This window comes from Monodelphis domestica, chromosome 2, assembly GCF_027887165.1.
Source record: "Monodelphis domestica isolate mMonDom1 chromosome 2, mMonDom1.pri, whole genome shotgun sequence".
Classification (NCBI taxonomy): Eukaryota; Metazoa; Chordata; class Mammalia; order Didelphimorphia; family Didelphidae; genus Monodelphis; species Monodelphis domestica.
This window is the reverse complement of record NC_077228.1, coordinates 206786345-206813302: the sequence shown is the minus strand read 5'-3', so window position 1 is coordinate 206813302 and position 26958 is coordinate 206786345. Positions and strand designations below refer to the sequence as shown.

The following is a 26958-nucleotide window of genomic DNA, read 5'->3' as shown; positions in this document are numbered from 1 at the left end:
TAAAAATAATAATAAATTCCCATACCCCGAGTAATTTAAATTCTTCTTGAGGGAGAAATATGACATGTACATAGGTAAGTGTAATACAAATTAGTTTGTCCTGGGCATAAACAGGATATCCAGAGTGCATTAAGAAAACTTGAGGAGGGAGAAAACATTGTGCTTTGCTCTGGGGCATCAGGTAAGGAAAGTTTCTTGGAGAATGTGGCATTTGATGGAAAGAGGAACTGAACACATTCCAGATGTGGTCCTGTGACTTTATGTCAAGGTCAGGGTCGCTAGATTTCACATTAGATAGAATGTTAGACTTGGAGTCAAGAAGTCCTAAGTTAAAATGAAAACTTAGACTTTTACTAACTATAAGACCCTAAGGAAATCGACTGACCTTTCTGTGCCTCAAGTTTCCTCATCTATAAAAATGGAGGTAAATAATAGTACCTACGTCTCCAAATTATGAGGATAAGATGATAATATTTGCAAAATGTTTTGCAAACCTTAAAAATATATAAATGCTGCTGCTGCTGTTATTAAAAGCTAGTAGTCCAGGTTGACTAGAACATGGAGTATATGAAGGGGAATAATGTGAGATAAACCTAGAAAAGGAGATTGTACAGTGCTTTGACTATCCAGGAGTATTTTTTCCTACAGACAACAATTTTAAGAGATTTTTTTGAGCAGAGAAGTAATATGGTCAAATTTGTGCCCTAGGAATATAATTTTGACAACTGCACAAAGGAAGGCCTGGGTGCTAGGATCCTAGAAAGGATGAATAAAGTAGGAATGTAAGGTTTTTAGTATATGTTCAAGGAAAGAATGTCTAATTTCTGGGACTTATAAGATGATCTTTGAACCAAGGGGGAGCTCTGGCCTTCTAGTCCTTCCTGCACTGCATTCATTTGAATACTTACAAAATCCCTTTTCTGTGCAGGGTGGTATTCTAAGCAGTTTAGGGGGTACAAAGATGAGTTAAGATGCTTTTTCTTCCATCAGAACATATCATCTAGCTTGCAAAGCGAGACATACATGTACACAGCTTGTACAAGTCAGTGCCCTGCCCTTTGAGTGCTCTCTTATGTAACAAGGTTTTTGGTTTTGTTCTTTCTAACTAGTTTCCATTCCTATTTCAGGCTGAAAGAATATTCTCAGAAGTGAGACGAATTGAAAATTACCGAGTTGAAGGCCTAGAGATCTACTCAACAACACTTTGGCATCTTCAAAAAGATGTTGCTCTTTCAGTTCTTTCAAAGGACTTAACTGACATGGATAAAAATTCACCAGAGGCATGTTGATGTTAACACATATATGTAGAGTCAGATCACGATGACCCCTTCAGAGACAGAGAGAGGCTTAGGAGGGTAGCAATAATCATTTCCTGTTGTTCCCACTCACATACAAACTCAAATCCTAGCTCTGCTAATTCTGACTGGACAAATGATTTAATCTTCTTGAGCCTCAGTCTCCACTTTGTAAAATGGAAGAGGTGTTTGCTTAAGGTTCCTTCCAATTCTGAATCCTACCGTCATTTCCATTCATCTATGCCAGGGTTCAAATGTATCACAATAGTGAGTAGCACAGGGCCTTGCATGTAGTGGGTGCTATTGAATAGAATATAAATTGTTGAGATGAAGCCCCTAAAAATGAACAAATCACAAGACATATAATAATATAATTTCATTATTAATTACTGCTCATAGATGTTTCCTGAAACAGAACATGTTTGGTTGAAAATGCCCATTCACTCATTCATTCATGAACATCTATTCAGCCTTTGTAACTAGTTACTTTTTTTTTTTCGTTGTTATATTTCAGTAGTATCTGCATTATATAATGATAGTACACTCATGTTAATGTCCCAAGAATATCATTCAGACTGACTAATTGAATTAGTTCTGTTTTATAAAAACATTTTGGATTTTTGTGGCATTTTTGTTGGGTAGACAAATATCTTAGTTATATTTTTTATTATGTTTTATTAGGCCTGGTGTGCTGCAGGAAACTGTTTCAGTTTGCAAAGGGAGCATGATATTGCAATTAAATTCTTCCAGAGAGCTATCCAAGTTGATCCAAATTATGCTTATGCCTATACACTGCTGGGGCATGAATTTGTGTTAACTGAAGAACTAGATAAAGCATTAGCCTGTTTTAGAAATGCAATCAGAGTCAATCCTAGACATTATAATGCATGGTAAGTAAGTACTAAAAAATCTTAATGACAATTTGGTATTTTGGATTGTTTTCTGTTGTACTATTGCTGGAACCTATTTTAATCTAGTAAACCAATTCTTAACCAAGCCTAATCATAACTATTAGAGAAAATATCAAATTCTCATTTTAGCTACTTGTTTTAGCCTTTACCCATACCAAGTCTCCTAATGAGGACTGCTAATAACTAATGATAATTAATTCATTATTTTTCTTTTTATTGGAGCATTAGAATAACCAATAGGTGGAAGATAAAAGAAACTGGAAAAGAGCAAGGGAGGGGATTATGTAATTTACCAGTTGGATAAGTGGTGGCTCAATTATATTGAAAAATACTCCTGATATAGTTCCAGTCAAATGACACTTAATTTTTATTTATTTCTACAGTATCTTTGTTTTTCCTTTCTTTGGTATTCCTTGGGGAATCAATTAAGTTATTTCCAGTCTTATTTTTTTACAAAAAATAAGAAAAATGCTGGATTTTTGTTCTTCTTTCCTTTTCTCAAAATTGGATTTGTCAGTCAGCAATTTATTGCTTTGCCTGATTAAGTTAAGACTAAGTGATATGGGATGATATTGATTTAATTCAGTTAAAATTTTGTTATTAGGAAATTATAATTTGATGATATTGAAAATTCTTAGTATAGTTATCTCTAAATCAAGTTTCTTTTGTTGGGTTTTATAGTTTCATTAGTTCATTTTGTCTTTCTATTTAGTTCTTAAATACACAAGGCTTTAAAATACAACTATTTTTTACCTGATATTATCATGTAAATACATCACCATGGAAGGCAAAAACATTTCCAACACATGCAATGTATAAACTACTATTTCTCTTGTTGAGGCATTTTCTAAATAAAGTTCCACATTATTTTTTATTTTTATAAAATTTTGAAGGTGAATACCTAACTGCATGAACTTTATTAATAAAGTATTTCTAAAAATTATTAGCTACCCACTTTATTAGTTTACTTCTCTTGCTGCTGCTATTTACCTCATTATGCAATCACCAATGTTTTGTCACTAATTCCTTTTCATTGAAGTCTTCAGGATATGTATTTTTTGGTTACATCCTCAGTAAGATTATTATCTAAAAATTCCTAGAAGTTGAACCAAAGTAACACTTCCTTTTGTACTTGCAGGTATGGGTTGGGAATGATTTATTACAAACAAGAAAAGTTCAGCCTTGCAGAAATGCATTTCCAAAAAGCACTTGATATCAACCCTCAGAGTTCAGTTCTACTTTGTCATATTGGAGTTGTAAGTAATTTACTGTTTTAGGACAAATCAGTAAATATGTATTAAGTTCCTGCTCTATGCCAGACACTGGAGACACAAATAAGAAAAAGACAGTCCCTGCCTTCAAGGAGTATACAGTCTAATGGGGAAAGACAACACAAAAGGAAGCTAAAATGGGTGTTTTGTTCGTTGGAGTTAAAACCATACAGAACTGCTGATGGAAAATGAAGTTATCTGGAAAATTGAGATCTGAGTTCTCTATAAAGGAGGGATTTAGGAGGTATTTAATCTGCCACCCTTCAGCCATAGGGAGAGATGACTGAGGGTGTGAGAAAGTGTTGAGTAACAAAAACTGAGTAAGCAGAGTGATGAGATTTTAAGTGATCAGCTTATTCTGGGTGAAGCATGATATATTTGGTTTTTTATATATACATTTTGAGTAAAAATTGCTCTGCCCTCTCCCCCAATTTATGGAAATTCATATAAACAAATTGAACTAAAGAAACATTTATTAAGTGGTTGCTTTTTACAGAACCCTGTGCAAGTTCCAGGGGTGATACTGTAACTGAGAAAGTGTGGGTTTCAAGACTGAATTGCCAAAACTGTAAAGATAATTTTTAGTGTCTTGATTTAAATCAAAAATAAGTGATCGCCATGGGAAAAATTCCCAAATATGAAAATACCCAAGTCAGCTGGGTTTTATGGAGATTTTAATTAATACAAATGAAGGAATTAAGAAAAGGGAGAGAGAGAGTAAATACTCTTATGTCACCTCTCCTAAATTTTCACATGTACCAATCACAGTAGACGTTTTCCCCAGGACTGTCCATTCTTAGTTTACATCTTCTTTTGTTATCTCCTTCTCTGATTAGATTATATCTTCTGAGTATTTCACATCTCTTTGCTAAGCTTGCCCTTTGTAAGTTGCTTGACCTTTTTAGAGATTAATTTAACTTTTATAGGTACTTAGCATCCTTTTGTGTTAGATCTAAAAATAGACCTAGCTTAAGGTTCTAGCTTTACTATAAGTATGAGTGTTCCATCAGGAGTTTACAACTTTATCTTCCCCTAAGGCACTGTCATGAGTAGGGTGGAATAATTTTAAAGTTCTCAATACATTCCTGACCAAGTACCTATATTGTTACTATAGGGGAATTTGCTTAACCAAATCTTCTAAGGTATAGTCTGAGGAATTTTAAGATTCACAATATAAAAATCCACTGATTCCTTCACAAGTTTATTATAGAATAGGGAAATATTAAATGAAATTAGAAAGAGTTCATTTACAGCAAAGACCACATGTAGTCAAAGCTGCTTATCTCATTTAAACATCTAGTATTTAGGGTCAGGAAAAACTTCCAAACAATTGAAGCTGTTCAAAAGTAGGATGGGCTGCTTCAAGAGATATGTTCTCCTTTGGAGGTCTTCAGGAGTGATAAGATCAATTTTTGTATATTTTCTAGAAGATGATTGCTTATACTTATAAATTGGACTAGATGGCTGCCAGGGTGCCTTTCAACTCTCCAATTCTATAATTGTGGTCTTTTATTTTCTGGGTAGCATAGTTTGACTGCCTGGCCAAAAAATAATCATTGTATAGATATTTGTCTTAACAGTCAGAAATGGGCAACATTTTCATGCTCTCCATTTCTTGGGACTGGTGTTTTTTGTTTTGTTTAAGCCTCATGCCAACATTCTCATTCCATCCTGATATCCTTATAAGGAGCATAGTACATGGCCATGAACATAGAAATTAATTTTAAGAACTATGCTCTTAGCTCTGGTCATTGATTCAGTTTACTTCTTTGGGAGAATAACCTCCCATTTCAGTCATGGAAAGAGCTTGGATTTGAAGTCAGGAGACCAAAGTTCAAGTCCCAGCTCTGACATTATCAGTGTCACCATGACCAAGTCACCTAATTTCCCTTAGGGTTTTGTTTTTTTTTTTTTTCAACTTAAAATGTAGCTAATACTTCTACTTTATAGAATTTTTTTAAAACCTTTACCATCTGCCTGGGAATCCATACTGTGTATTGGTTCCAAGGCAGAAGAGTGGTAAGGGCTAGGCAATGGAGATCAAGGTACTTGCCTAGGATCACACAGCTAGGAAGTGTCTGAGGCCACATTTGAACTCAGGACCTCTTCTCTCCTGCCCTGGTTCTCAATCCACTAGACCACTTAGCTATCCTCATACCTCACAAAGTTGTGAAGAAAGTACTTTGTAAATGGAAAAATACCATATGAATGTGATCCATTACTGATTTTTAAAACCTTCTGGATGATAATATACTGAAATAAATACTGAAATAAAATACTGAAAATACTGAAATAAAACAGTTATATACCTTGGCATTTCCCAGTTCACTTACCAATGGAATATTTTGGACTAGAACCCATAATTGCTTGGTGGAGATTCCAGGGGATATGGTAAAGATGTTACTAGCCATTTTAGGGGAAAGTCAAGGAAATTGTGCTACTTTTATTTTGGAAAATTTGTTGCACATCAGGTAATGTTTTATATATACATAATTCATATTCATTATTTTAGAGGAGAAAGATATTACAATTTGGGCTTTTGAATGGTTAAAAGAAAGGATGTCACTTTTTTGCATAGTCTAAGATGCTTGCCTAGTAGGCAAAATCATAGTCCTTGATGCAAATATAATCTGACTACTTAGAAATTCTGAGAGTAGCCAGCTAAATGACATCTAAACACTGACTAAATAGTACAAAGTGACTCCATTTTAACTACGTGCACATGTGTGTGTGCTAGACTTAGTTTGGCTCTACATTATATTGTGTCTCCTTTTGAAAATCAAAAAGAAGCATAAAACTATGTTCTCTGTTAATACTTCTTATAGGTTCAACATGCACTGAAAAAATCTGAAAAGGCTTTGGATACCTTAAACAAAGCCATCATTATTGATCCCAAGAACCCTCTATGCAAATTCCACAGAGCCTCGGTTTTATTTGCAAATGAAAAATATAAGGTAAGTTAGTCAACAGTATAAAATGATGTATAAAAGTTAGTATAAGTGTTAATTGATTGGTTAGTTGGTATGTGGGGCCTTCCTTTAGATAGTATTATTTTCTAGACCAGATCTTCTGTGATTTGAGTCATATTTTCTTTTTATAATATCAAAGTTTAAGTAAGTTAGACTTTGACTTCTGTCTGAGCTGTAGATTACTTTTTCCCAGTACTTACCATTGGACATTTTGTTACATAAATATTTTTATATTTAATTTTTAATGTTTCATTTTTTGAAGCACTCGCAGATCTTTATAAGTTGATAAACATAGTTTTGTACTAAAGGTATTGACTTTTATTTTTCCAAAAAAAAAAAATTAATTAATTAATTAATTAATTTGAGTGTTTTTCCATGGTTACAATGATTCATGTTCTTAACATACTGACCTTCTTAAAGCAGGTAAGGTAAGTGTGAACCATAATCTTAAGCATTGAAATAAATGTATAAGTTAACATTGGAGTATGTATTTTCTCCCATTCTACTCTCTTCTGTTTGGAGGAGGGGCTAAAGCGTAAGGTATAAATTGGATATGTTACAATGAGAAGAGAAACAAGGGTCAAGAAGGGAACAGAAAAAATTGGGAAGAGACTAAAGATAAAACAGCACAATTGTTGGGGGGGGGGTGAGGGGGGGGGGTCTTGATTCAGTCTGTCAAAAGCAGCCAGAAGTTGAGACAATTAGTCAAGGGAATTCAGATTAGGTCTCAGTGCATAGGAAGAAAAGACTTCTATTTTAATTGAATCTCTTTCCCTAGAGAAGTTTGTTTCCACCCTGTTCTTGTTCCATTGGTTTTTCTTGTGTCCCACAATAGTAGGTGTTACTGTAAAGAATTTGCTACATAAAGGCATTTGAGTATCACATTTCAAGAACCCATGATTACATCTGTTAGTAAACCCTCCATTGATTTAGATTGCACTTCTTCTACTCCTTAGTGAATAATTTCATGAGATGCTCTGTTGGCTTGTTGGCCAGCTCTAGTGCTGAGCCAACCTATATTTAGACTGATATGCTTGTAACTGAGCCTGTGATCAAGCTTAGTAGGATCTGCTGGAGTTTGTGCTCAGCTAGCTTGGCCTTTGAGATTTTAGGTGGCTTCTGTGTGGAAAAAAGATTTTAGTGGAGGCAAAATTTTGTAGAGAAGAATTAAATATAGAGAGACCAATATTTTTTTTCTGTTGTAACTTATCCAGCCATTATGCTTCTCCTTTCCTTCTGTCCCTCTGTTGATACTATCTTTGGACAGTAATAGAGATTTGCCAGTCTTACTATCTCTTTTTAATATCTTTTCTCAGAAATCTAAGTAGTACTTTTCTACTTAAGACTTTCCTCTAAGGTGGATGTTGGGGGGTTTTTGGACACTGTAATCTACCATTTTGGGGGGTCCCTATCCTGTTTCTATTCATCATATGCTTTAGAAAAGATTTCTTTTTTCTCAAAAAATGTCTTCCTTATTTTGCAATTGTTCCACTAGAAGGATTTGAGAGGTATTGCAACAGGCATGACTGTATTATTCATGGATTAAATCAGCCATTATAATTTTTTTCTGGAAATTTTTGGTTAGGTATAGTGTATAGACAGTAGTGATGATAATGGCCATGTGGCCATTTAGAGGCAATAGCCTGTAACTTGACTGAATTTCAAGCCTGTCACTCACTTATGATTTAGCTGTATGGCTTGAAGATGTATTGTGCTTTGTCAGTATGACCCCATTATCAACCTGAGGCTAGGAAAACAGATTAGCCCCATAATCAGAAACTGTTGAATGAATCAGAAATGGAAGACCCACATTAGTATACCTCAGCTTGATCTTTCTGTTAAAAGATTCTGTTGATCCCTGTGATATCCTATACAAAGGTTAGCTATTTAATTTCTTTAAAATTTTAAGCATTCACCAAGGGCTCCTATTTTTTTTTTTTGCTCAATTCTATCTTTTTACTACCCACTAGGGGGCATCGTTGCATGAGTATTTTCATTTTGTTTTCAGATTTTTTGAAAGATAGTTATTTAAACATTCTTCTTGATAAGACAGACCTACTGGTAATACTCTAAATTGAATATCAAAGAAGATAGAATTTTCTTAGAATAGTAGAACCAGAATTTCACAGGAACTTGAGTGATGTATGGAAAAAGACCTGGAATAGAATTGGGATGCCTGTTTTATTTTTTGACACTTGGAAGCCCTGTGATTATGGTCAAGTCACATAGCCCCTCTGAACCTCAGTTTCCTCATCTGTAAAATGGAGCTAATAAATGCACTGTTGATCTTACAAGTTTATTAAGAAGAAAAGACTTTGTAAAATGTAGAATGCCATATATAATAATTATTGTAGTGGTACTTCATATTGGTAAATAGTGATAACCTCCAGACCTTGAATGCTTAAGTAAAATATCCATAGTATCTATCATAAATATATTTTAAACATGTCCAGTGGCTGTGTTCATTGAAAAGCAACAGAATATTTCCCCAAACTTAGAACATTTAACCAATAATAGCAAATTCTCCTTTATCCACAGATAATTGAAATGATCGTATCCTTATTTTATAGATGGATATATTTGACAGTGACTTATTTCAAGTCATCCAGTTGTAAAACTTTAAAATATATAAAATTTACTACCCATATGCTGTAAAAGATACTACCCACATATAAATATCCATAGTTCTCAAAAAGTATGCTTTTATTAAAATTATCATACTGACAAAAAACAATATGAGGTTATGTCAGAGAAATTTATGTAAAAGAAATTGTGGCATTCCCATTATTTAATACCTAAAATTTGATGGGTTGGCCTTGCTATTGGATATTCTTAAATGCCATGTGTCTTAGGTATACATTCAGACAGATGCTTCTTGAGTTTGAAAAAAAAAATTTAATGCAGAAGAAAGAAAATCCTCATTATTTCTGAAGTGTGGCATCATTTGGATTAAGATCTTTTGTTGATGATTTTTTTTTAAATGTGAAGGTATCAGATGTCTTATAATAATTTTGGTAGTCCTTTATCTGATGAGGTTTAACTACTCTTAGAATCAAGAGACTTTTCTCTGACACATTCTTCTTTTGAATCTCTTTTTCTATGTCTCCAAAGCCTCATATTCCAGTATTTTGCTTCCTCTCCACAGTAGAGGGAAAGCAAGCAGTCATTCCTGAACAACCGTGTAAATTGATGTCCATCCCATTGCACAGGCACATGGAGCCCATCCTTCTCTTTAGTTTCTCTCCAGATTAACTAGTCATTAGAAATAAGAAAAGGATTAGAGAAGCAATGACCTATTATTCTCCTTGTAGTCCAAAAAAAATCATTTAAATCAATAAACTGATCATTTAGTGCAACAAATGATTAATTAAGTCCCTATCTCATTTGATAGAGTAGATAGAATCAACCATGGAGATTGTGTGACCTTTGATACTGTGTCACCCTAGGCAAGTCTGACTGTAAGTTCCAGAGAAGATGCCAGCCTAGATGGGCTAAGCAAATTATTTCATCCAGGAGTTCCCTACACCAATATAATCCCAAGGCCAGACTGCATCCCTGTCCCTAAAAACTACCCAAAAAAGGAGTACCAAAAATAATAATTTAAAAAACTGGGAAGGAACCCAGGGGAGAAGGGATAGTATTCTATCAGTTTCATATCTCAAATTAAAACTGCAGAGGAATAATTCAAAATAATTTGGTACTGGCTAAAAAACTGGGAAGTTGACATAACATACAAATGCAGACATAGTAGCAGTTACTAAGTTTCACTAGTTCCAAAGAACTATTGGAAAACCTAGATAGCAGTCTTGCAGAAATTAGGGTTAGACCTAAAACCTCATAGTAATCCACCAAGATAAACTTCAAAATAGATATATGAGCTAAATTAAAAGATCCTAGCATAAATGACTTAAAGGAATGGGGGTGGTGGGGAGTCTTTAAAATCTATGAACAGAGAAAAGTTAATGATTAAATAAGTAAGAGGATCACAGAGAATAAAATGGATAATTGTGATTATAATAAAATGTAAAAGTTTTTGCACAAAGCCAAAGCATTTAAAATTAGAAGGGAAAAGGGCATTTTATTGAAAAATCTTTGTAACAAGTTTCTCTCTCTTTTTTTTTTAAACCTTTACCTTCCATCTTGAAATCAATACTGTGTATTGGTTCTAAGGCAGAAGAGTGGTAAGGGCTAGGCAGTGGGGGTCAAGTGACTTGCCCAGGGTCACACAGCTAGAAGTGTCTGAGGCCTGATTTGAACCTAGGACCTCACATCTCTAGGCCTACCTCTCAATCCACTGAGATACCCAGCTGCCCCCCACAAGTTTCTCTTATAAAAGGTTTATTTGCAAGATATGGTAAGGAACCAATTCAAATTTATAAGTCTAAGAACCATTCCCCAGTAGAGAATTTATTTTTAGTAGTAGTCTCTCGGTAACCGAGTATGACGATACACTTGTGCATGAAGAAGATTTAAGTGGAAAAGTCGATGCACAGAGACAGTCCCACTCTCTCAGCATTGGAAGCCTGGGTCCAGTGGCACAAAAAATCGTTACACCTGGAGACTTCCTCAGCTGCATTGGATGGCCGTGTTGTCTTTTGTGCTCCAACACGCCCTAAGCACTCCACAGTGCTTTGCTGCATCGCCATCTCAGCCGTTTTACCTTCTTATAGGTTTCTTCCGTCTGTTCAGCTGAAGCAGTCTTCACATGCTGGGTGAGCAAGGCCCTGGTTTACCAGGGGTCTACGACCCGATGGCTACCTTCACAAGTTTTAGCATAAATAGGCAGTTTTCAAGGGATGAAATCTAAGATATGAATATCACATGAAAATGTTCTAAATCACTGATAACTAAAGAAAGACAAATTAAAAAAATAAAGGAGTATGCAGAATTAATCAACTTAGTTTTAAATGACCACAGTTGTTGTCTTTGATAATTTCACAAACTATAAAAGCTAAGGGATGCTTCATTTTATTTTCTTAATATTGATATTCTTAAACATTTGAAGTATGCATATCATCAGCATATAACTATTGAAGCTCTGAGAGAGGGTGGGAGGAGGTACCTTATCTTCTAATCTTTAAAGGAGGAGGGAAAAAACTTAAAATTTTATTGAGGATGCCTATTTTTAAAAGTATTATTTTCTTTGAATTCATTCATTCATTTGTTAATAGGTATTCTGAGTGCATAGTCTGTGCAAGGTTCTTTACTTGACTTGCTCCTTCCTTCCAGAGCTAAGCTTCCCCATTCACTGATACATTTACTACCCATTTGACACACCTTCCCTGTCTTTGGCCTTTTGCTTTCACTGAGATTTTCTCATCTATAAGTACAAGCTCAGTTCCATGTTTCAACTTTTTTGTCACTCCTTCATTCTTTAGATATAAGATTTTTTGGTTTTGTTTTCTTGTTTTTCCTTTCCAAGTAGTTTAATATTAATATATATTTATGTAACAGAAAGATTAGCAGTATATTCAAAACTGCCTCCAAGATAAAGTTTTAAGAATGGGATTTTTAAAAGAAAACGTACTGGAAAACTATCACTTTCTTTTGCCCTTTAAAAATGGAACACCAACCTAATTTGAGTTCAGAATTAGGGATGAATTCAAGGCACTTGATTTTGTTACAAAGAAGGAACATTCAAGGGATTTCAGATTAGAGCAGGACTACTAGGAGTTTCAGTAGGAGTTTAAACTAAAATGATGAACCAAAGATTTGTTTCCTCTTTTGTTAATATTCTTCAGTTGTACCTTCTTTTTCTTTGTTGGCTCTATTGGTGTGTTGTTTTTATAGCTGCTAACCAGAACTGAAGAATACTAAAGTACATCTGGAAAGAGTTTATTAAAAGGGTTTTAGAAAGTTATAAAAATAAAATTTTCTTGTTTAGAATTTGTAGAATTTTATCTATTGTCCTGCCACTTAATTGTGTTTTCTTTTTTTTCAGTCTGCTTTACAGGAACTTGAAGAATTGAAACAGATTGTTCCCAAAGAATCTCTCGTTTACTTCTTAATAGGAAAGGTAAAGGCTGGGACTGTAATCATGAAATAAGACTTTCACAAACAAAACGAACTTTTGTAAAGAACAAGTCTTAAGATGCCATGGATTAGGTGGTTTGGGAAAATACAAATTAAGTAGACTTGTACACACCCTTAAGGAGCTTATACTTTTAGAAGATTAGGCAGATGGGGGGGGTCTAAGAAAATACATAATTAAAAATATAAGCAGGAACCTACTAATTATAATTTTAATTTGGAGATCGAAGTGCTCAGAACAGGAAATGACAGAAAAGAAAACTGAGCAATTTAAGGGAGAAGGTATACTTCAGAAAAGAGATACAAAGAAAATTTCATCAGAGTTTTTGCAGTATTTTGAAATATTACAAATGCACTTTGGTAAGAAGAGTATTACTTGGTCCATTGGTTTGATATTTACTAGAGTTTTTTTTGTTTTCCTTTATATCATGTGTTTCATTTGTCAGAAATTTGATATATTCAGGGGTTTTGAAAAGAGAAGAGAAATATGGAATCCTATAAAAGGGAAGCTTTAAGGTATAATAGTGTATGCTTAGTCTTTAAAAATTGGCCACATGTTTAAGAATAAGTGTGAGAATGTGATATTTGATTGCATTCTTAAGTGACTTTTATCAACTAAGAACCTTAGTAATAATATCACCACCATTATCATTATCTCAAACTTATATTTCATGTTAATATATATAGAAAGCAATTTCTAATGATAACTTTCAATAAAAAAATATTCACTTGGGTTTCTATTATGTGCTGGACACATAATACAAAGACAAAAATGAAAATAGACCCTGCCTTCAAAGAACTACATCTAGCCAGTAGAGGAGAACTTGTACAAATATAGGTATATCCAAAAGAGATGCAAAATAATTTTTATGAGAAAGGTGTTGGTAGTTGGAGGATCGGGCAAGGCTTCATATAGAAGATGGTCCATGAGCTGTGCATTTGGAGGTTCTAAAGAGATGAAGGACAGAGGCATGAAGACAGGAATGTAATGGTGTGTTTGAGAAGCAACAAAATAACTACTTTGGTCAGCTGGCATATGTATGAAAGAATAATGTGTAATAATGGTAGAAAGGAAGGTTAGGATCTGTTAAATTTATTTGTGGTTGGACTCTGAATATATATATTAGGTTGTTTTATTAGGTGGTCACCAGGGATTTAATTTCAAATCTCAAAATAAATTACTAAAATAAATGGAATTTTTAGTAGTTTATTTACAATAGAAGGAATATATTAAGGAATGAGAGAAAGAGAGAGAGGGAGAAAGAAAGAGAGAGGGAGAGGGAGAGAAAACTCTGGCTTCTTCTGATACCAGTTAGAATCTCTAAGCCCCAGCCAGAGAAAGAGAGTTTCAAGAAGATGAGCCTTACCTTAAGGCTTCACACCTCTAGAAAGGCGGGAGTCACTAAGTCAGCTTTTCACTCACCGATGGTTACAGTCTAAAAGAAGTCTGGTGTTGGTCTTCCAGTTGCTCCTCCGAGTCAGTGCCCGAATATCCATCTTCCCTTCAGCTCCGAGTGACTGATCCTTCACTCCAAGCCCGGGGTAACTGACTGTCTCCCTTCAGTCTTTTTTTTTCTCTATTTAAAGACCTTTTTCTCTTGTGTCACCTCTAAATTTTCATGTCTACCAACCACAGCAGATGCTTTTCTCCAGGACTGTCCATTCTTTAGTTCTCACCTTCTTTGGTTAGATTTTATCTTTTTGGGTTACTTAACACCTCTTTTGTTAAGTTTACCTTTTATAGTTACTTAACACCTTTTTGTGGTTAATTCACCTTTTGTAGTTACTTAACACCTTTTTGTAGTTAAAATCTAAAAATAGATTGTAGCTTAAAATTCAAGCTTCACTATAAAGGAAGAGCTAAGTACCTTCATTGTTACAATCAGGAGATTACAATTTTATCTTCACAATAAAGAAAGAGCTAACTATCTTCGTTGTTACAGTGAGGAGATAGCTAAATCCAATCTTCACAGATCAGATTGTGATTTTTTTTTTTTAAACATGGAACCTAGAGGCACTGGAGTTTGAGTAGAGGGGAAAGACATGGTCATACTTGTACTTTAGATGGCTTTATAGAGGATGAACTATGGTATAACCAGCTAGAAAGTTAATATTTAAGTCTCATCAGAACATAAAGCAGTTTTTCAAGGCTACAGGATTATTTTACCTTGGCATTGCACTGTACAACCACTCCTAGTATTTGTTTAGTGGTTACCTAGTTAGAATTGGGTCAGTCCTTTCCAGTATAGAGACTTTTCTTGCTAACAGCCTGCATTTGTAACTGCCACATCAAACTAATCCTCTCATTGGTCCCTTCTGAATTTACAAAGTTTCTGCCATGCCTAGCCATATAATTGGTGTGGGAGAGGAAGAAGAGAGTAGTATTTCACTGCAGGGAGAGACTAGAATTAAATTATCCTGTCTTAGGTGGGAAGTTCAAAGTTCCTTTGGTTTATAGCTTCAGAAACTGAGACCCAAAGAGGTTATGACTTATCCACAGTCACTTAGATATTAATAGTCTATATTAAAGATATCCAATCATTGAGCATGTCTGTGTACCTTGAACTTTATAATTCTGAATCTGACCTCTGATGATTCAGATAATTCAGATGAGAAGATCCAATGTAGGCTGCCTGTATCAGACTTTCAATAAAACCTTCAAGATAATAGAATTTGTTTTTATCTCTTGGTACTTTCAAAGCATAGTAATTTTTTAATAAACATTTGATATATTAGAGTGAAACTATCTTAAAAGATCTACTTCAACAATGTCTACCTTACATATATCAAAATTACATAAGATTGCTTAAAAGATAGAGCAGCAGAAAAAACATTGTACAGTTCTCTGAACATTCATATCAAGGGAGTTACATACAATTTAAGGAACATTCTCCAGAGGTATTCATTCACCACTCTTAGGGAAGAGATTCAGTTCAGATCCCAAATTGAAGCAGGGAAGAGCCTTCCTCTATAGATAGTGACCTCCAGAAGTTTTGGTTTGAAGTAATCCTGATTACAGAAAGCTCCACAACTTTTCAGAACTTAAGTTAGATCTATATAATCACTCAAAATTTTAGCCCACTGTCCTTCCTAGGAAAATTCCCTCCACATTGGGTAAACCCCATAGAAAATTTATGGGAGGAAATGGATCAAAGTTGCACCAGTAGGGGGGTTGTGGTTTACATCATTCAACAAACATTTAGCTAACTCCTGTTATGTACTAAGAGCAAGTAAGTGTTATAGTAGATAGAGTACCAGTCCTGGAGTCAGGAATACTCATCTTCCTGAGTTCAAATCTGGCCTCAGACAACTACTACTACTACTACTACTACTACTACTACTAATAATAATAATAGCTGTGTGAGCCTGAGGAGGTCATTTAACCTGTTTGCCTTAGTTTCCTCATCTGTAAGAGGAGCTGAAAAAGGATATGGCAAACCCCTCCAGTAAGCCAAGAAAATCCCAAGTGAAGTTACAAAAGAGTCAAGACATGACTGAAAAACAACTGAACAGCAACCACAACTATGTGCCAAACAATACACTAAATGCTGGTGGGGGTACAAGCTTAAAGATATTTTATTTTCCCAATTACATGCAATAACAGTTTTCCACATATGTTTTCTCAAGTTATAAGATCCAAATTGTTTCCCTCTCTTCCTTCCTCCCTTCAGGAGATGGTAAACTATGTGATCTGGGTTATGCATGTATTATCATACAAAAAATTTCCATATTCTTGTTTTAAGAGAATATTTGCATAAAGCAAAAACCCCAAAATAAAAACACAAATAAACGAAAGTGAAAAGTAGTAATCTGTGATCTGCATTCCAACTCCCAGTTCTTTCTCTGGAGGTGAATAGCATTCTTTGTCATAAGTCCTTCAGAATTGTCTTGGATCACTATATTTCTGAGAGTGGCTAAGTCTTTAACAATTGATCATTGTACAGTATTGCTGTTATTATGTACAATGGTTTCCTGGTTCTGCTTATTTCACTCTGTATCAGTTCCTGTAGATCTTTCCACCTTTTTCTGAAATCATCCTGTTCATCATTTCTTACTCCAAAATTGTATTCCATCAGCATTTTTTTTAAACCCTTACCTTCCATCTTGGAATCAATACTGTGTATTGGTTCCAAGTTAGAAGAGTGGTAAGGGCTAAGCAATGGAAATTACGTGTCTTGCCCAGGGTCACACTGCTGAGAAGTATCTAAGGCCAGATTTGAACCCAGAATCTCTAGGCCTGGGTCTCAATCCACTGAGCTACCCAGCTGCCCCCCTCCATCACCCTTTTATCTAACAATTTGTTCAGCCATTCTCCAATTGGTGGACATCCCCTTAATTTCCAATTCTTTGCAACCACAAAAAGAGCTGCTATAAATATTTTTGGACAAGTAGATCCTTTCCCTTTTTTTTTTAAATCTCTTTGAGACACAGATTTAGTGGTAGTATTACTAGATCAAAGGGTTTGCAGTTTTATAACTCTTTGGGCATGGTTCTAAATTGCCCTACAGAATGGTTGGATCAGGTCACAACTCTACCAATAATATATTAATGAGGAAGTTTACATTCTAGCAAGAGAAACCACATAAAGGGATGCACACAAACACACACAATGAATACAAGATAGTTTGGGGAGAGATAGCATAACAACTGGGAGTATCAGTAAAGGCTTCATCATGTAGAAGGAAAAGGAGCTTGAGTCAAGCCTTGATCCCATAGGACAGTAGCAAGGAGGAAGAGCATTCTAATGTCAGACCACCAGTGCATATGAATAGAGAGGAGATAAGAGCATCTTGTGTGAAAAACAGCAAATAAACTAGTATGGCTGAACCATAGAGTATCTGGAGAGGAGTAATGTGTAAAACAACTATAAAAGTAAGAAAGGGCCATGTTTGTGTGTAAAGAGCTTATTAAATGGTAGGCAGAGGAATTATATAGTTGACTCCAGAGGTAAGAGGGAGCCCTGGGATTTTTTTCAGTCAAGAGAGCATTGGTAGATGTGTGCTTTAGGAAAATCTATTTAGCAGCTTAAATAAGGAATATATTACAGAAGGGAGAGACTTCAGGCTGGAAGACCAGTTAAGACTATTAAAGAAGTCTAATCAAGAAATGATAAGGATATCTAAAAGAGATATTATGGAGTTAGAAACAACAAAGCCCTTACATTTGGAATAATGTCTCACTATGGTATGGTCAAATTTTCTTCTTTGCATTAAGAACCACTCTGGTTATTATCCATATTTTGTGTGTTTTTGTATAGACATCTGAAGCTATGGGTTTTATGGGTAGGTCATTTCTTGAACTTTTGCTTTTATGGATTTCTGGAAGTCTCTACTGTTTTTCCTGCTTATAACTGCTAGGCATTATGGTGGCTTGGTAGAATTCATTTAGTCTTCTGTCAAGACCAAGATGAGCTGCTATGATTTCTCTCTTACCTCCCAGTTGAAAATTATTTTACTTGAAATTTGTTTGGCTTATAACATATATATTCTGTTATTTATGCACATGATGTGTCTATTCCTCCTCTTTCCCTAATTAGATCACAAACTTCATAAGGGTAAGAACCTTGTTGTGTCTTTGTTTTTTAAATCTTACTATCCTTAGATTCTAGCACTTGAAGAAATGTATATTGGATTTTAACTACAACAAAAAAAGAGTCCTCTTGTTGGGTTTTCTGTTTATTTTGTTTTGTAATTTCTTAATTAGACCCTTTGAAGTTAGAATTGGCCCAGACACTATCCATCAAAGGGTACTTGAACCGAGAATAAAATAGTACAGGTTAAAATGTCTCCCTATCCATTATGGTCATTTTTTTTTAAAGGTTGATTGCAGTAGATTAGTATTCTTCAGCCAAAAGCATAAGCAGTAAATTCATAGTTGAGGTAATACTTGTGAAAAGTCCTCCACTTCGAGTTTTTTGTATATAATATTTGGAATCTCTCCGCTGAAGAACACTGGAAGAAGTTGCTAAGATTACTAAGACCCAAAATGAACTCTTGATCAGCAACATTGATACCTCCTGGTTAAAGTATATAGCATCTAAAATTCACAAGATTCCATTTTTGGGAACAGAAGATGTAGAATATAACCAAATTTATGGAAAATCAAGATCAAGAGTAATTTGTCCTACTTTTTTGCCTGGCAGTTTTTCAACAAAGGAGAATATTTTGTATTGTAGAAATGAAAATCTAAAAGTTTGAAAATATCCTCCAGTGTAAGGTTTCCATTTGACTTGGAATAGCATTTGAAAATATTAAATATCAAAGGGAAAAAAGCATGAATTTATGTAGAATGTGAAAGTACATTCACATTGATCAACTTAGAACATAATGGGAACTCACTCTAACTTTTAAATGTTGTATCCTTAATTATTGAAGTCAACAACATAATGAAAAATGTAGTGTCAATATTTGTTTTTAGGTTTACAAGAAGCTAGGTCAAACTCATCTGGCCCTGATGAATTTCTCTTGGGCAATGGATTTAGACCCTAAAGGAGCTAACAACCAGATTAAAGAAGCAATTGACAAGCGTTATCTTCCAGATGATGAGGAACCCATAACTCAAGAAGAACAGATCAGTGAGTGTTATCCATATGAATCAGGTTTGTATTTCTAACTCTAAACCAAAAAAGTGTAGAATATCACGTGGGGATCGGCAGTGATTAGACTTTTTATATAGAGAGAACAATAGAAACATGAATACATGAGCATCTCCATAGAACTGACGACCTTTGTATAAATCATTTTAAATGAAGGAAGAACTTAAAACACTGTTCTTACTCTAGAAAATTCAATTTCAGCAACTCAGTTCCGCAAACATATATTAAGTAATTTCCATATGCCAGACAGTGATAGATTCTGAGGCTATAGAAACAAAAATGAAAATTCCAGGTAGAATCATATATTTAACTAAGGGGTTTTCACTCTCCTGGAATATGTTTGCAGGGAAGATATTTTAACAAGGTATTATAGAAAGAATGTCAAAATAACAGTCAAGAAACCTGGGTTCCAATTTTTTGTTTTCTTGATAACTTGCTCTGTGACTTTGAATAATTCATTTGGGTTTCAGTTTGGTTTCTTTCTGAAAAAGGAGACTGATATTAAGAAGGTGAATTGAAATAATCATTGTGGCACCACTTTGAAAAAGTTGCATGCTGTACACATATACACTTTAAAAAAACTTACTTTCTGTCTTGGAATCAATATTGTTCCAAGACAGAAGAGCAGTAAGGGATAGACAATGGGGGTTAAGTGACTTGCCGAGGATCACACAGCTAGTTAGTGTCTCGGGTCAAATTTGAACCCAGGACCTCCCATCTCTAGTCTTGGCTCTCAGTCCACTGAGCCACCTAGCTACCCTCACAAATATACACTTTTTAATCAAATTCATGAGTATTCTTTGTGTATTTTAAGTTATAAAAGGAGCATGTTTCTGAGGAAAGAGTTAATGAATACCCATGATGAAACTACCCATATAAACTTAAGAATAAAGGGGAAGGAGAGAGGGAGCAAGTTTACCAATATTTAAATCTTTTATTTTACATTTGAGCAAACTGAAGCAGACAGAGGTTTAGTGACTTGCCTAGAGTCACATAGCTAAGACATATCTGAATCTGGATTTGAATCCTCATATTCCTGACTCAAAACAGAGCACCTTTAGATTCAGAACAATAATTTAAATTTTTTTAAACCCTTACTTTCCACCCTAATAATAGCTTCAAGGCAAAGTCTAGACAAACAGGGTTAAGTGACTTGCCCAGGGTTACACAGCTAGGAAGTGTCTCAGGCCTGATTTGAACCCAAGTCCTCCAGATTCCAGACCTGGCGATTCTCTCCACTGTGCCATCTCTCTGCCTCAGTAATTTAACAATGCCCCTAAATTGGTTGCTTCTTTCAAAGATCATCATAGAATTGTCTATTAAGTACCACCCAATTTTTTGATACCACCAAATAGTGGTGGATGTTACATGCTGCTTTGAAGTACCATTGTGTAGGTTGATAGACATGGATAAATGGCTCGTAACAGCCAAGTAATCAGTATCTTCATATTTATAAATTAATGAGGCAGTAAAATTCAACTTATTAGATGAATTAGTATGTCTTTACTCAGTTTTGGTAAACTATGACAAGACTTCTAAATAAAATTATTACCCTCTAACTTTGTTAGTTTCCTAGAAAGTTTCCAAATCTTTAGGGATATGAGTATCTGCATTAGGACTAATGGCTGGTAGCTAGAATGGTATTTTATAAGACTTGAGAATAACTAATCAGATATAGAATGAAATGGGCCAGTTCCACAATCCAAAGAGCCCAGGAAATGACCTTTCTTAGTGATTTCTGCTAACCTTCTAGTTCTTATTGCTTACAGAGATTAACAGATTCATTCTGTCAACCAAAATGCCCCTATATTTGGGACAGCTTGGAAATGAGAGAGAAAGGATCTCGAATTGTTTGAATTAAATAATTTGAATGCTAGAATCACATGATAAACAATTTAAATTACTTCATGTGTCGTGTGTATGCTTTTAAATGTTGACAGTCCATTAGTGATTTTATGAAAGTACTTCGCTGAAAATAGACTCTTAGCTCATGGCAGTCAACAGTTTGTACTCTTTAAAGAATTTGCTCTATGGTCTGTGTGAACAGTGCAGGCACTATGACATAAATTTCCTTGTACCGGTCAGTAAACATGCATTTACTAGTGTTTCCTACATGCTGGGCATGATGCTAAGCAATAATGATTCCCCCCAAAAAGCAGAATTAGCCTCTTCCCCCTAGAAAGCTTTTCTTAACAGAAGAAATAACATGAATCAGAACATAGCACCTTTCCTGCAATTGGTATGCAGTCAATACTTGTTGAGTGAATGAAAAATAAAATATTGTTCATCATTTTAGCTTTCATTTTCCAATTTAATGAAGGGAGGTGGGGTGGGTCATCGGGGTGTGTGTGTGTGTGAGTGTGTTTTAGTTAAGGAGACATTCTGGCTCCTTAGTTTGGGTCAGAAGTGCTTTGTTTTGTTCTTAACCATTAGGGTACCTATCAGTAATACTAGGCACAAAATAGCATTTAAAAAATCATTTTCAGTTGGAATTTCAGAATATCAATAGCTAAACCTAAGAAACCAAAATAGAAATTGTTCCTATTGAAGTTTATTCCTATAGAATTTGTTTTCTACACCACTCCTTTGGCACACTGTATTGGTTTTTATCTTTTTTTAGATATGTATGCTGTTTTCCCAATTAGATCATAAGCTCTTTGAAGGCAAGAATAATTTTATATATCTTTTATGTATTCAGTTTCTTGTATTTAGGCTCACTCAGCATGAAATAGGAAAAGGACTGGATGGGGGAGGGGGTCAGAAAATCTATGCTTACTAGTGATGTGACATTGGGCAAACCACTTAATCTCCCTCTGAATATATTTCCCCATCTCTAAAATGAGTATATTACTACTTATCTCACAGATTGGTTATGAGGCACTAATGAGATAAATACGTAAAGCATTTTATAAAATTTAAAACATATGTAAATGTAAGTTGTTATCATTATTATTATTTTACTGTAGTTGTATGAAAATGCCATTGTATAAAGAAATTTGGTTGATAGTATGCCAGATATGTTTTTAAAGCTATATATCAGAGTTTACTATAAATGTAATATATACCATTCTTAATAGTTTTCCTTCTTCTGTGGCAAAACTCTGTTTTCAGCAGGTAACCCCAGAACCCTCAGATACCTCTCCCAGAGAGAATTTGTATTAAGGTGGTTACTTGACCAGAAACATTAGAAAAGAAGACTTAGCACAAATTTACATCCCCTTGCTATTTATTTGTTTGTTTTAATAGACATTTAAGCAAGGGGCTTTGAATTTTATGTCTGATAGAAAAGTGTTTTTACACATTTTTCTTTACTTCCCTGAAGCCACTAACTTGTATCCTCACAGTAAACTTCAAGGTCAACTCTCTTTGACATGTTATCCTTGAATTCTTTAAAGACTAAGTAACACTAATAATTCTGTGCAATAGAGAATCAGAATTGCATTTTATTCACAGAAGGCAAAGGCATTCAAACATTCATGTTTAGGGTTTTGCTTCTTTCATTTTGTCTCCATTTAACACTGGTCACCTGACTTGTTTTCATAATAACAGAGGACATATTTGTTAGACAGGTTACTACTGACCACATGATGTTTTTGTGTTTGTTTGTTTTTGTTGTTGTTGTTGTTGTTGTTGTTGTTCTTAAAGTGGGAACAGACGAATCCCAAGAGAGCAGCATGACAGATGCAGATGACACACAACTTCATGCAGCAGAAAGTGATGAATTTTAACTTCTGGAAGCCAGACATTTGCACCTGGATGTGTGACTAGTGCTGTTATTTTTTCTTGTCCCTCCATGTCCTGAGTCTTCACACCTTGAGCCAGCATTGTCATTGTCCATCACTTATACCAGGAGTGTGCCATTTTCATCGGACCCAGACTGTACACAGAATGAATGAATGGCAGTGCAATATTCATCTGCTACCAAGACTGGCTCTTTCACCTATATGAACACGACAGTTTATGGGGGAAAGACTTTTTTTCTTTTGTGTTTTTTTTTTAATTCTAATTTTTTAAAAACCTCCCTTTGTTGGAAAGCTATCATGGAAGGAAGAGTTGTGTTTTGCCCTAAGGGAACCTTTAGCCAAGGGGAATAGTGATGAACCAGAATTTTTTGGTCTTTCTCCAGAAACTTGTCTTAATTTAGTTGTGTTCTTGGTAAGTGGAGTGACTGACCTTCATTTCCAGGTTCTTCAAGGATGGTATTGGCAAGTGCCAGATAGAACAATAAAAGACATTGCCTATTACAGAATAACTTGAATGCCAAGGAATGTAAATTACCTTAAAATTACAGTGTCTCCTGTAAACAAATATAATGGGCATAATCTGTACACCTGTGTGTGTAAGAATAAAATGTCCCTCCATACAGTGTAAACTTGCTCTTGGTAAGAGGAGAGTGTCCCAGAATAGCAGCTTTTACAAAATGTTTTTATACCTAACCAATAGTTTTCAGTTTATTCACCTAGTTTCAAAGTGTCAATCACTGTTGTTTTGGTATTACAGACTAAAAAGTTGGTTGTCACCTCTTCTCTTAAGCCCTGTGGGATCACCTTCAACATTCAAAGATAGGGTAGTTGCCTATTAAAAGACCAGACCAAGTCCCCTAACAGGAAATAAAATTCACAATAATAAACAGTATACAAACACTAAATCAATCTAGAATTTAAGGGATCATGACAGTGGAAGCCTTAATATAATTAGAACCTTTACCATAAACTTGAATCTATTGTTCATCCTTTCAACTTTTATAAGTGTTGTTTAAGCTGGATGCAAGAATGTGCAATTAATTTTGGGTTGTGGTAGTATCCATTTTTAAGGTTCTCTGCTTCTAATTCATTTTCGATGGCATAGGTCACCAAAATTTTGGTTTGGAATGTTAGTTAGGCTACTAGAAATTTTTAGTTGAAAAATAAGCCAGGCTATATGAAGGTGGAAGAAGTTCTCTCCTATGTCAAAGTAATGTACAGCAATTTAGGTTGATGGTGTCCTTGGGGAATGGCCATAAGTTTATATTACAGGATTTTAAAGAGCCAATTATGCACAATAAATTGGGAATGATTGAAATTTCACAACAACCTATTTAAGTAGTCTTTAAATGTGTGTTCCTTCTTTATTTTAATGTATGTAATTTTTAGGGGACCTTTAGTTATTAACATTTTTTATTTAGTGCCATTGTCATAGTGTATATCAAATGACAATTTCTTAATGACAGGAGTAGATACAGTTTTGGGTCATTTTGATGAAGGAAAAACTTATCAACCATTGACTTGTACTTGCTAACCAAGCTGTGAAAATTAGGTGGATTATAGGAAATATGAAAATTTTTTAATCCATGGATTTATTGTTAGAATATGAGTAGACTTGTCATTCACTATTCGTCTGCTCTTTTAAACGTGCACTAAATCCTATTGCCAATTAATGCAAGTCAGAGTACTAGATGAAGGTATTTGGTGCCAGAGAGGTATTTCATCAAATTTTTCTACTTGATCCACATATTGAGAAAATTAATGAGGAGACCCAGATTAAATGAAAGGAGCACCACTGAAATTTCCCAAGGGCTGCTGCTTGGATTTCTAGCAGAGTATTACATTTTGTTATCCACTTGTAGTTTTGTAGCATTTAAATTTAGTTTAGGGTTTTTTCCCCCCATTTGCCCAGCCTTAAACCAGCTGTTTCATCTAGCATTTCATAGAAAGTTTTTTAATAGGGGTATTGCTGTAAAACCCCATGCTGTACTGTTTGGAGGAAGTGAAATTAGTAATATTATTTTCTAAACTACAATTGGATACCTTTCTGTACTGGAAGTTTACATCCACTACACCAAAGGTATAAATCTTTCTGGTGCTAGTCCATTGGAGATGAGTAGAAAATGGTAATTGTCAAGGGCATACCACTCCTGTGGAAGGGAATTTATTTCATCAATGACTTATTTCATCAATTTTGTTGGGATCAACCTTAATTTCTTTCTTCCTTAGGCCAGTTTTAAAAGTCATTTCATTCTATGGAGCTTTCCCCCCCCCCCCAATAGTTTCTAATTCTTCCCGCTCTCCCCAGTTCCCTTCCTCCTTCAAAAAATAGGTAGAAAAGGGAGTTATATAGAAAAACCCAAAGAAGAAACTTATTTTTATTGAACAAAAGGTTGTTTCAAACAGCGGTAGTTCATTTGGAAGAAATTCTTAAAACTAAAATACTAAGTATGCCTTGACAGTTTCCTTTTTTTATGTTATATATATTTTTAAATTTTTCTTCAGAAGTTACAAGTTGTTGCATTGGAATTCAGTTTTGAAAAATTGCCTTGGAAAGGGTTCTTAACTCTGGAATTTTAGAAGGATAGGAATTCTTCTTCTAAAGTGGATGGTGGTACTCAATAATGAAAGATGGTCCCTGCTTTCTCCATACTTCATTACTTAAGAAATTTTATTTTTTCCAAGAGCTAAAAGTAACCTTTGAACCATGCTGCTGTTGTACCTTAAACAAAAAACTCAGTGATAACCAGTATTTAGTCTATTAAAAAACACTTTGAAGAAAATAGTTTGGAGGTCTCTGATCCAGAGCATAGTATGGGTATTCACTGAGAAATAAGGTGACTCATTTTCTTAATACAGAACATGACAACACAGGGGGGTGGGAGTGGGAGGGGAGGGATGCAAGTGTGGGTGTGATGTGTACTATTTGCATTGAAACAATGTAATTTTGTGTCTTTACTTTTTGCTTTTCTTGACTTATTTCAGAAATTGTACAGTCTTTGGGGGGGAAAGTCTTTTCTGTTAATATATTTGCAATTCATTAAAGGATGTGAAAAATCCAAATAAATTACTTTTAAAAACAGTTTATAATCAAGTTGTTAAAGCTGTAAAAAAAACACTGTGCTATCTGTATTTTAGAATAAGGCACAGTGAAAAACAACGGTAAAATTGGACTGTTTCATTTCCTACAAAATTCTAGACCTTGATAATAGATTTGAACATAAAATAACTTCTAATTTTTGTTCCCAGTACATATTAATGTACCCACTTGCCATCATTAGTTGGCTTAGTTCTAAGGTGGTCTAGTTCTTAGGATTACCTGTTCTACCTGTGCAGGGCTAAAATATAGCTGTTTTAAAAGGATACATTTTGATCAGAAACTTCATAGAGACAGATAATATAATAATACATTCCACAAAAGGGTGGTTATGGTATAAAGTACTACTATCTAAAATGGCCTGAGAAGTACTGTAAAATACATCTTGGAGATTTGGGTCAAAGGGAGAGCTTAGATTTGCTAAAGGACCCAGAGAAGGATTTGGTGGGTAGGGACCCAAGATAAAAGAGGGAATTCCAGATCTTGGAAGCAGTCGATCAGGCAGGAGGAGCATGGGCTTTTTGACCACCAGGAGTTTTCAGAAATAGCCCTTTAGCAACTGGACCAACCTATTTTCCAGGAGAGAACAAGGTCAAGGAGATTAGAGAAAGGAAATATAATTCTTTTTAGAGACACTGTGCTCAGCCCACTTCTACCCAAAACCTCCAAGCTCCTTGATATTGTCAAAAATTCCATTGATAGCAAATAAAATCTTTCAACCCATAAACCTGTAATAAAAATTCTGGGAGAAGTAAAGACTTTGAGACTATTCAACAAATACCTATTCAATTCTGGGTTTACAAAGACAAAAATTAAAATAGTGCCTGCCTTCAAGGAGCTTACATTCTGGTGAGAGAAAACGTCATATACACAAATACAAATTAATTAAGCAAATAATTAAGAAAGTAATAGGAAGAAAAGCACTAACAACTGGGGTTTCATAAAGGAGACAACACCTCATCTGAGCCATGAATAGAGTTAGGGAATTCCAAGAAATGGAGTAGTAGAGGGAGAGTGTTCCCAGGCATGGATAACAGATACAAAGGC

General features: G+C 34.8%; 1 protein-coding gene across 8 annotated transcripts in view; it reads left to right on the top strand.

Annotated features, from left to right (window-relative positions):
- Window positions 1-26958, top strand: part of CDC27 (cell division cycle 27) — a 135349-nt gene that overhangs the window by 74523 nt on the left and 33868 nt on the right. For 3 of the 8 annotated variants that reach the window (XM_007482521.3, XM_007482520.3, XM_016430587.2), the window contains 7 exons: window positions 1128-1280; window positions 1977-2185; window positions 3345-3462; window positions 6303-6431; window positions 12388-12462; window positions 18894-19050; window positions 22717-25896. In XM_007482521.3, the coding sequence (XP_007482583.1) occupies window positions 1128-1280; window positions 1977-2185; window positions 3345-3462; window positions 6303-6431; window positions 12388-12462; window positions 18894-19050; window positions 22717-22799 (924 nt within the window). In that variant the 3' untranslated portion in view covers window positions 22800-25896. Of the gene's footprint in view, window positions 1-1127; window positions 1281-1976; window positions 2186-3344; window positions 3463-6302; window positions 6432-12387; window positions 12463-18893; window positions 19076-22716; window positions 25897-26958 lie in introns of those variants that run through there. The other 5 variants (XM_007482518.3, XM_007482519.3, XR_008916395.1 and 2 more) reach the window with 4 other exon arrangements.